Source organism: Miniopterus schreibersii, assembly GCF_964146895.1.
Source record: "Miniopterus schreibersii genome assembly, chromosome: 11".
NCBI classification, from domain to species: Eukaryota; Metazoa; Chordata; class Mammalia; order Chiroptera; family Miniopteridae; genus Miniopterus; species Miniopterus schreibersii.
The window spans coordinates 23,071,791-23,084,033 of NC_138111.1; the positions used below are offsets into that span (position 1 = coordinate 23,071,791).

The 12,243-nt window shown below is 34.3% G+C and overlaps 1 protein-coding gene across 2 annotated transcripts in view; it reads right to left on the reverse strand.

Moving 5' to 3' along the window:
* Positions 1-12,243, reverse strand: part of STX17 (syntaxin 17) — a 40,317-nt gene that overhangs the window by 20,676 nt on the left and 7,398 nt on the right. For both annotated transcript variants that reach the window (XM_081151796.1, XM_081151795.1), the window contains exon 3: positions 10,137-10,202. In XM_081151796.1, coding sequence (XP_081007922.1) covers positions 10,137-10,202 — 66 coding nt within the window. The remainder of the gene's footprint in view (positions 1-10,136; positions 10,203-12,243) is intronic.

Here is a 12,243-nt window from a genome sequence, read left to right on the forward strand (position 1 = left end):
AACAAAAAGTAATGAAAGGAATGACTTTCTTGGAATTGGTCCTGAAATAAAAGCATAGACTAGTGAAGTGGGAATGAAACCCATGAGAGAAAGCTATCATGCTATCTTGGAATTCATAATAGTTACAAAAAGGAATACTGGCCCGGCTGGGCGTGGCTCAGCGGTTGAGCGTCGACCGAGGATCCAGGCGATCGGGGTTCGATTCCCGGTCAAGGCACATGCCTGCGTTGCAGGTTCGATCATCACTGATGTTTCTATCTCTCTCTCTCCCTCTCCTTTCCTCTCTCTGAAATCAATAAAGATATATTTAAAAAAAAAAAAAAGGAATACTGGAAATAGTGATACTTTAGGGAAGTGAATCAAGTTGAGAGAAAATAGTTGTATGATGCTATGGCAGAAATTATATTGCAACAGAATCTTTTCTGAGAGAGATAGTTTCTAAAAAGCGAAATTCTGACACTATGAAAAAAAAGTTAATCTGATAAGAAAAGTGGCATCTTAAGAATCCAATGTAGTTGTGTAAGCGTGCTATGATAAGTTTAGAATTTTAAGAGACTTTAAAAAAAAAAAAAGGAATAAAAAGAAAGGCATGTGAAATAGATGAATACAAAAGAGTGGTGTGAAATGAGGAGAATCATGTAAGTAAAGTAAGAGCCCAGAATGAGCGGAGGCTGGTGAAAAAATGTTAAGAACAATAAAAAGGATTTAAAAAATACATGTAGAGCAAGAGGAACAGGAAAGAAGGTTTAGGCCTACTGCTTGGTGCAGATGGTATAACGTTAACAGATGATATAGAGAAAACAGAACTACTTAACTCCTATTTTGTTTTTGATTCTCTATTAAGGAGAAATATTCAAAATTGAAAGGGGCGTAAGAAACATGCTCAAAGGGCACATGAAACATCTTACTGTATTTCACAGGCTTCATGAAGGAGGTAAGATCTGAGCTGTCCCTAAAGGATACTATTGGGAAAACAGAACATACTAAATAGAAAGAATAGATTGGGAAAAGACAAAAGTGAAGTAGAAGAGTAGAAGCTTTCTAAATACTATTATTTCATCAATTTTAAGACAGTATCTTTTCCACATTATAACCTCTCTGAAATTGGAACTTATCTTAAAATAGACGGTAAAAAGCACTGTGTCATTCTTAACTGGCACCACTTTTTCTTTCTTAGACGTACTCAAAATAACGATATATTTTATCACTGATGGTGCCTTAGATTTTATTTCCTCCCTAAGGTTCTATAGTCAGAGTAAACATCAAGGATCCTAAGTCCTAATTAATCAGCTCAGAATATTTAGACACAATTGAAGTTTAAATTTTTCTGAAGCTTATAATAACCTAAAACAAGTTACCTTCTTGCATTCATTTTGGAACTTACTCTTTTCTTTTCTCTTCCATTCTCTACCTGGCCTTGCTTCTATCTAATCCTTTCTTTTCTCCTAACTTCTGTCTACTATCCTCACTTCTCCCTCTTTCCTCCTCATTCTCTCTCTTTTCTATTGCTTTTCCCTTTAAAAAAATTTTTTAATTAAAAGGTAGATAGCTCAAGTATTCTATATTTCTCCTAGTAAAATCATGAATGTCGCATTTACTTCTACAAGTTCCATGGCTGATCTTAGTTTTTTGCAATCATGCAACCTTTGAAACAGTGATAGACCTCTCTGCACAGCAGTATCATTCTAAATGTGGTCAGAAATCAACTGAATCAGATTTTTGAAGGTGGACAGAAATCTGTGTTCTCAAGTTTTGCGTCACCACTGCTATGGGAAACTAGGCTGATCAAGTTTCTGTAAAAGCCAGGTTAATGTTGTTTGATGAATTATTACAGTAGTAAGAAATTTATAACTTTTTATTTAGTTTTGAAAATTATATGTGTGTGTGTGTGTGTGTGTGTGTGTATAGCTTAAAAAAATAACTGGATAACCAAAAGGAGTAAAAAATCAAAGGAGAAAAAGGCCTCCATTCATTTACTCAACAGATATCTAATGAGGACCTACTTATATAAGTATTAAGTGTAGTACTCCATTTTCTATCCACCTGAGTTAATATTAAAAGTAATTCCAGATTGGATTCCTGAACTATCATTTATTACACCCTTGTCCTTTAGACAAGTGATTTTCAACCTTTTCATCTCATGGCACACAAACTAATTACTAAAATTCGGTGACACACCAAAAAATGTATTTTTTGCTGATCTGACACATACAAAAAAAGGTATAATTTTGATTCCTTTACACCGGATGGCTGCTATTGTATTGGATGTTGTCAGTTTTTTATTTGACAATCTAAGGGGAAAGAGGTCGGTTGCTCCTGACTAGTCAGGTATTACATGTTTTTTTTGAGAGGAGGCGAAAGGGAAGGAAGGAGGGAGGGAGGTAGGGAGGGGGGGTAGAGGGAGAGAGAGAGAAAGAGAGAGAGAGAGAAAGAGAAAGAGACAGAGAGAAAGATTTGTTGTTCCACTTATTTATAAATTCATTGGTTGATTCTTGTTTGTGCCCTGACTGGGGTTCAAGCTGACAACTTTGGTGTATAGGGATGAAGCATAACCAACTGAACTACCCAGTCAGGGCCAGGTATTACATGTTTTAAAAATTCTTGCAGCATACCATTTGAAAATGGCTGCTTTAGACAAACACTAAATTTATCTGTTTTTCAACCTTCTTTTATCTGAAAAATGAGGATAATACCACCTTTATCCAGCATTCAGATAGCTGGCACTCTATCACTTCTGGTCTCTATAATATATTAGACAATCATGTACTAACTTATATTAACTTTTTTACTAAAGCTTTAAACTATGATTTAAATGTTTAACTTTTCATGAATTCCTATCCAGCTAAGTTCCCTCAAAGCAAAAAATGTGATATATTTTTCATAATCCTCTATTATCAGCTAGCATTATTACTATATGTTAAGTATTTGGGGTGGGGTGTAGGGAAGACTAAGCTTTTTAAAATACACATTTTATACTTTTGTATAACAAATCAACCAAAATGGGGGAAAGTGTAATCACATGTGTTTTATATTAAACAACAAAAAGCCAACTTTTTTTAAGCTTGAGCTAGCAGCTAAAAGTGAGAGTTTTAAATTGAGCTTATTACTAATTCCTCTCATTTACTAAATACCTACTGTATGACAGAAGCTGTATAGGCACTTTGCACACATGATCAACAATCCTTACAACCATCCTGGAATGCAGTAGAATGAGATTTTACTTTCAAAAAAAACATGTACAACTGGTATTAAGAATTCTTTTTCGGAGGGAGCAATTATCATTTATAAGGTCTTTTTTTTAAAAGGTAAATTTGAACAAGTTTGTTTATAATTAACCAATTGTTTCTTCCAATAACCAGTGAGCCACATACAAGGAATCAAAAGAAGAAAGAAATCAGGAAAACAATGGGTGATATTACAAGAGAAGAAAAAAACTATAAATAAAAAGTCCAAAGTGATTTAGACCAATTAGAAATAACAAGAGTTTAAAGATAAATGGCCATAAACTCTATACACGAAATTAATTATATTTCTATATAGCAAAAGATGGAAAGCATAATTTAAAAGAAAAACATTTAATATCTCTCCCAAATACACAACACACACCCTAAAATTGTAAAGTACTTAAGAATAGATTATAATGAACTAAATTGAAATAGATAAACAAAACAAGTATAAACCCTGTATGTATTCTAGTCATCTGTTGCTACATAACAAATTCCTCCAAAACTTAAGGGCCTAAAACCACATTTTGATTTTGCTAGTGATTTTGCAGACCAAAAATTTAAGAAGTCCTCAGCTGAGCAGTTCTCACTTGGGGTCTCTCATGTAGTTGAGTCAGATGTTGACTGAAGTTTATAGTCATCTGAAGGCTCAGCTGCAATGGATGTCCAAGATGGCTCACTCATGTGGCTGGCACTTGAGGCTGATAATTCCTAAGAGCTCAGCTGTGTCTATCTCCCACATGGGGGGGTGGGTCTCAGGATACTTGGACATTTCACATGATGGCTAAGTTCCCCCAGAGCAAGCATCCTGAGAGAACCTGTGGAAGCTATCTGGTCTGTCTGACCTAGCCTCAAAAGTCAAGCGACATTACTTCTGCCTCAGCCAAGTTTCAGAGGGACGGGAATTAGATTCCACCTGTTGGTGGAGGAATAGGGAAGTCATACTGTAGAAGACCATGTAGGATGGAAGACATTTTGCATATGTTTTTTAAAACTACAATCTACCACAACCTGTTCAATATAAACTATAAAGAAACACAAATATTAAAGATGACAGAAATAAGTACAAGAATATCCCATACTCTTAGGTAGAAAAACTAGACATTGTAAATGTCAGCTTTCTCTAAATAGATGAATAAATTCAATGCAACTTCCAAATTTCCAATAAGATTGTATATAGACTTTGAAAAGCAGATTGGAAATTTTATATGGAAAACTAAAGAGCAAAGTATAGCCAAAACACTCCTGAAAAGGAAGAGTAAGATGGAAGTATTATCCTATAAGATATCAAACTTTATCATAAGACTATCTTAAGATAATGTGGAACTTGAAGGAGAAATAGATAAATTGACCAGTGGAAGGGAACAGAAATATCAGAGATAGACTCATGCATATATGGAATTAGCACTGCAGAAATCAGTTAATAGTAAGAGACAACTGGTTTTCCAAATGAAATAAAATGAAATTTTATTTATATCTACCTCATACCATCAATCCCAGATGGATTAAATATTTAAATATTAAAAGCAAAAAATTTAAAACATTCAATGGAAAATATCTTCTTGATCTTAGGATAGAGAACATTCCTTGAACAAGACACAGAAAGTGTGAACCATGAGAAAAGATTGATAAATTAGACTACATTTAAATTTATAATTCCTTTCCAATGGAGACACTATAATGAAAGTGTAAAGATAGCTCTTACTCTATAAATTTAATAATGATAAATCTAGAAAATCTATCATAAATGTTCATTAAATTGTCCAAAAACAAGTTTTACACAAACTAGCAAAGAACTAATCTATATATAAAATTCAGGGAAGATATGAATAAAAACTAAGCAAATATCCACATCTAACAACAGTTTCAGTCACACTATTTTAATGACACATGTAAATCTTTTGTGCCAGATGGAGATCAATAATGTAAATATATATATTTAAAATCAGTAAACAAAAACTTTGACAATAATAATTATCTCAAGAAAATTTGTAAGTGATTTTTAATAACATTTAAACAGTAAAGATGGTAAGAAATACAAGTCATAATAATCTCATTGACATTAATGAGATTATTAATGCTTAAGACCATTCAATAAACACTGAATCTTGCAGAGCACCAGGTAGTGTGGGATATACAAATAAGGAGGACACAGTCCCTGATCTTTAGGCCTATAAACTAGTTAGTAAGCAGTAAAATACAGATATATACAGAGAAGTCAAATTTCTATCTACACCTCAAATCAATCTGTTTTTCTCCACCTCCACCATCTCTGTAACCCCTCCTAAATGACCTCTTGCATTCACCTAATTCTATCCCAATCTAGTCACTATACTGAAGCTACAGTAACCTTTCTGAAATGCAAGAGGACAAGAGATTCATTCTTCGGAGAAAAAGACTCTAGATTTAGAAACACCAGGTATAGGGCTAAAAGAGGGGAGTTATGTGAAAGCCTGCACTGAACAATGAAAGCCCAGCAGCCTTCACCTAACCTGCTTCTATAACTGAAAAATAGTACTTACTTGCCCTATGGGGATTATGAGGATTCTTCTTTAGAAAACTAAACTAAAACAGCCTCTAGATACTGATATTTGGAGGTTCCTCCAAGGAAAATACCAGCCTGCCAAAGAACCTTTAAGTAAAATCTACCAGCAGACAAGCAATTGGCTGTTTAGTGTCTCAGAAGTGCATAAGTTATTATATTCAAAGACAAAATGCTATGAAAAAAAGAAAACAAGAAAAAGCTCTTGGAAATTAAATACAATAATAGAAATAAAGAATTCTGTAGAAAGAATTGAAGATAAAGCTGAGGAAGTCTCCCAGAAAGTAGAAGAGAAAATTAAACAAGCAATCCAAGAGTCCTAACATCCAATAGAACAGGAATCAGCAAACTTGCAGCAAAGGGCCAGACAGTAAATAGTTTAGGCTTTGCAGGCCATATGGTCTCTGTTGCAACCACTCAACTCTGCTTCTGGAGTGTGAAAGCAGCCAAAGACAATGTGTACACAAATGGGGCAGATAGCAGGCCAGATTTGGCCTGTGAGCCAGTTTGCTGACTCTTGCAATAAAAGATTAAAAAAGGGAAAAAAAGAACAAAGAGAAAACACAGAGGAATAAACTATGAAATAAATAACTTAAGAAAAATTCCCAGAACTAAACAACATGAGTTCTTAAGGTCGAACACAAAAAGCACATAATCATCATACTTCAAAATACCAGGGATAAACAGATTGGGGAAAAAAAAAAAAAAGGTCCTAAACAAAGACTGGGAAATCAGATGATATCAGCATTTTAAAAAAAATTATTTTTCAATTACAGTTTACATTCAACATTATCTTGTATTAGTTTTAGGTATATAGCATATTAGTTAAGATAATCATATACTTTACAAAGTGCTTTCAGTAATCACCTGACACCATACATAGCTGTTTCAATATTATTCACTATATTCCCTATGCTGTACTTTACATCCCTGTAACTATTTTGTAACTGCTAATTTATACTTCTTAATTCCTTCACCTTTTTCACCCAGTCCCCCAATCACCCTCTCTCCTGGCAACTATCAGTATGTTTTCTGTATGTATATATGTCTGGGTTTTTTTTCTTTTTTAAGTTGAATTTACTGGGGTGACATTGGTTAATAAAATTATGTTTCAGATGCACAATTCTATAATACATTATCTGTATATTGTTTGTGTGTTCACCAACCCAAGTCAAGCCTCCTTCCATCACCATTTATCCCCCACTTTACTTTCTTCTAACTCCCCCAACCCCCTTTCTCTCTATATAGGTCAGTTTCAATTTTGTTTGTTCATTTATTTGGTTTTTAGATTCCACATTAAGTGAAATCATACAGTATTTGTCTTTCTCTGACTTATTTCTCTTAGCATAATACCCTCTGGGTCCATCCATACTATCACAAATGGTTAAGATTTCATTCTTTTTTATGGTCGAGTAATACTCCATTGTATGTATGTACCACTTCATTTTTATCCACTTGTCTATTGATGGGTACCTAGGTTGCTTCCATATCTTGGCTATTGTAAATAATGCTGCAGTGAATACAGCAGTGCATATATTCTTTCAAATTAGTGTTTTGGGTTTATTCCCAGTAGTGAAATCACTGGGTCATAAGGCAGTTCCATTTTTAATTTTTTGAGGACCTTCTATACTGTTTTTCATAGTGGCTGCACCAATCTGCATTCCCACCAACAGTGCACAAGGGTTCCCTTTTCTCCACATCCTTGCCAGCACTTGTTTTCTGATTTACTGATGATGGCCATTCTGACAGGTAGAGATATGTCATTGTGGTTTTAATTTGCATTTCTCTGATTAGTGATGTTGAGGATCTTTTCATATGTCTACTGGCCATCTGTAGATCCTCTTTGGAGAAGTGTCTATTCAGGTCCTCTGCCCATTTTTTAATCACTGTTTGGTTTTTGGTGCTGACCTGTATGAGTTCTTTATAAATTTTAGACATTAATCGCTTATCAGATGTATCATTGCCAAATATTCTCTCCCATTCAGCAGGTTGCCTTTTTGTTTTGTTGATGGTTTCCTTTGTTGTGCAAAAACTTTTCAGTTTGATGTAGTCCCATTTGTTTTTTTCTTTTGTTTCCTCTGCCTTAGGAGATATATCAGAAAAAATATTGCTAGGAAGAAATGTCAGAGATTTTACTGCCTATTTTGCTTCTAGGAGTTTCCTGGTTTTAAGTCTTACATTTAAGTCTTTAATCTATTTTGAGTTTATTTTTTTATATGGTGTAAGAATGTTGTCTAGCTTAATTTTTTTTTTTTTTTTTTGCATGTATCTGTCCAAGTTTCCCAATACCATTTATTGAATAGGCTGTCTTAATCCCATTTTATGTTCTGGCTGCCTTTGTCAAATATTAATTGACTATATAGGTGTGGGCTTATTTCTGGGCTCTCTATTCTGTTCCATTGATCTATATATCTGTTTTTGTGCCAGCACCATGCTATTTTGATTACTATAGCCTTGCAGTATGATACAAACATTTTAAAAAGCAACACTAAACTAGAAAGCCTACACCTTCATAATTAAAAGAGAATTATATATCTATTGAAATTAGCAATCACACATGAGAGAAGAAGATATTTTTCACTCATATAATAACTTAAAATTTTACCACCAAGGTTCCCTTATTTACAGAGCTACTGAAAGATGTACTCCAACAAAACACTGGGGTAAACCAAAAATGAGGAAGACATGATATTAAGGAAAACAGGGACCCAACATAGAGGAGCAGCTCAGGAAGTTCCAGCGAGCCTAGAAAGTGAGTCCAGATTGAAACTGGGGGAAGAAGGGCTTCAGAAGACAGTCTTCAGGCTAAAGAACAGAAATGATGTACTTAAGCATATGAAAAATATTACTGATAGCATATGGCAGAGATGTGCTGCAGCATTTAGAAAAAACTACAAATATACAGAAAGTTAGGCAATTTAAAAAATGAGGCAATTATTAACTTAAAAAAGAGTATGTACTATATTTTGCTAATTTGGCTTAGCAAGAAACTATATCTTCATAATCAAATAATGAGATACTAATAACTAATTTAACCAAAAGTTACATGTAATTATGTAAGGGGGAGGGAAGTAAAGAGCAAGGTGAAAAGCTAGGTCTCCACCTATTTCGGCAAGAAGTGAAGCGATCATGCCTAAACCTGATTAAGAAATACCAATCTACACACGGTATTTAGAAATAAAGAGTTAAAAACCAGGAAAAATGACCCAAAGTTTTAATTTCTCTCATGGACACAAACAGCAGTGTGGTGGATGCCAGAGGGAAAAGGGTGGGGAAGTGAAAGGGATCTTAATATATGGTGACAGAACATATGACTTTGAGTGATGGGCACACAGAGCAATATACAGATCTTGTAACATAGAAACCCACACCTGAAACATATATGTTCATATTAACCATGCTCACCCCAATAAATTTAATAAAAAAGAAAGAAAGAAAAAAGAAAAAAAAAGTGGTTTCTTCCAAGTAGGACTTGGAGATGGATAGGGGTAGGGTTTTATAAGCCTTTTAATTTTATTTGTCTTTTAACTATGTAAATATATTATTTAAAAAAATTAATTTAAAATAATTAAAATTTGTTTTATTTTTAAAATATGTTTTTATTGGTTTCAGAGAGAGGAAGAGAGAGGGAGAGAGAGATTGAAACATCAATGATGAAAATGAAAATCACTGATCAGCTGCCTCCTGCACGTTCCTTATTGGGAATAGAGCCCGAAACCCGGGCATGTGCCCTGGCTGGGAATTGAACTGTGACCACCTGGTTCATAGGTCGATGCTCAACCACTGAGCCATGCTGGCTGGGCAAAATTTATTTATTAAAAAGCCAATAACTAGCAAATAATAATTATAACACTACATTAATTCAACAGTATTACAGAGAGAAGAGCATTATCTTCAAATTATAAGAAACTCTTACAAAAGACAACAACATAGTATGATATGTGCAAGGGTCATGAACAGGCAATTTACAAAAGAAATACTACCATCCAAGAAGTATACGAAAAAACCTTTCACACTTCAAAGCAGTAAAAGGAAAATTACAGATTAACACCAAAAAAAATGCAACATTATTTTAATCTACTAATTAGCAAAAACTCAAGAAATGGGTAATATTAATGTTGATAAGGTTTTTTGGAAAATGCCATGACTGTGAGAATGTACACTGATATATCATTTCTGAAGGAAATTTTGGTAATATGAACTAAAATCCTAAAAATATTTATAACATTTCATTCAGTAATTCCTGGTAAAAATAAATCCTTAAGGAAATAATTATATATGTGCATAAAAGAATTCAGCTACAAGGGTATTCATTTTAGTAAAATTTTAAGTCTGTCTTGTTCATGTTGATTTACTAAAAACAGCCTTACCTGAACTGTACGTCCCGCGTTGATATGCTCTTCGTGCAACTTGTCCCACATTCTGCATCTCTGATACTACACAAAAGAGAGGGGAAAGGTACTTTTTTTTTTTTTTAATCATTAAAATGACTATTTCTAGTTACCACAAAAAACCCTAGACACCTACCCAAACTTAAACATATTAGCTAAAAATGTTATTGACTTAGTAATGGCAATTAACTATCCAAAGACCATACAAGTATGAAGGTTTCAAAAATATTACATATCCTGGCAAATGGTAAAACAAACAAAAATCACTAGGTACTATTTATTTTATTGAAAGAGACTATGAACTTTGTCTTTTTTTTAATCTCCAAAGAGTTTACAATATGAAGAATGAGAATTTTTGTTGTTGTTGTTGTTAGTTCTCACCCAAGGATATTTTTTCCATTGATTTTTAGAGCGTGGAAGTGGGGGGGCAGAGAGAGAGAGAAAACTGAGAGAGAGACTATTGAGAGAGAGAAAAAAAAAACCAGAAAAAATATGGTTCTGGTTATTTCATCTTAGCTAGAATGTGAGAGCTGGAGCTGGAGCTGTTATTTCACATGCAAGATAGGAACAAATTGTCCCGACCGGTGTGGCTCCGTTGGTTAGAGTGTCCTCCAGTACACCAAAGGTTGGGGGGTTTGATTCCTGGTCAGGGCACATACCCAGGTTGCAAGTCCAATCCGTGGTTGGGGTGCGTGCAGGAGGCAACCAATTGGTGTTTTTCTCTTACATCAATGTTTCTCTCTGTCTCCCCTTCCCTCCCTTCTCTCTCTCTCTCTTCCTCTTCCTCTCGCTCTAAAAAAAAAAAAAATAAGTTGAGGATCAAACAGCAAGTTAAAAAGAGCCCAGGTCTTTAATGACTTTTGAGCTGCCACTGTAGCCCTAGACTCTCACCATAACTATGAGATTAAAAATTGCCCTGGCCAGTGTAGCTCAGTGGTTAAAGCATTGGCCCACGCACTGAAGGGTCTTGGGTTCAATTTCTGGTCAAGGGCATGTACCAAGGTTGCAGGTTCCTGTTCCCCACCTGAGTTGGGATGCATGTGGGAGGCAAACAATTGATGTGGCTCTCTCACATCGATGTTTCTCTCTCCTCTCTCTCTCTTCCTAAGCCCTCTCTTCCACTTTCTCTAGAATCAATGGAAAAATTATCCTTGGGTGAGGATTAATAAAAATAATAATAATAAAAAAATAAAAATAAAAACCAAAACAAAAACCTCTTCTGTCTTATTTCTGCCACTTGCACTCTAACCACATACTAATTAATACAGTACATGCTACACAATAAGTTTTCCCTCAACCCCCTAAAATATGAAACAAAAAAAATTATGTTCCATGCTTACTATCTTGTTGTTCCCATTAACTATGCTTAAATCTATCTTACATTAGCTAAAAAAGGTGAATGCTAATACAAATTTCAGAACTACATTCTAATCAAGGCCATCGCGTATAATAAAATGTAATGCTGAAGGACCTATGGAATATAGTCCCAGGTGTCCACAGCACACTACTCTCATTGTTTTTGGATATTGCAGAATCACTCCATTAAGGCTTACCTTCAATTTCCCTTCAGTCTGACTTTCTTCTTTTAAATTCATATTGGATGACTGATGGCTAGCATAATAAATATTTTATCTTTCTACACTCTTCCCCCAGGAAGAATATGCCTTTTTGAAAGTGAGGCACCTTTAGACACCTGAAGTCCAAAATTAGTTCTTAACTCTTTTGTCCACAGTGAACACTGCTGCTTTTAAACATTTTTACATTGCCATAAACTATCTATCAAAATATGCTATTCAATCTTACATAGATACAAAATCACTTTCATAACTAAATTAAAAATCCTAGAGACAGCAGAATGATCCAGAATATGTTATAAAACATAGATCAGTATGAGTTTAACTGCTTAGCTCAGACATCACCTACATTGTAAGTTATAATTATTCTGATACTGTCTAACATTTTCACAGTAAGTAAAAATTTTACAAAAAGTTAAAGAAAAACTGTTCTGGCAAAGAAAGATCAATATAACTCTAGAATAATTTTCTTATGAAGTCTGGTACAATTAATCAAGTCAGTAATAGACCCA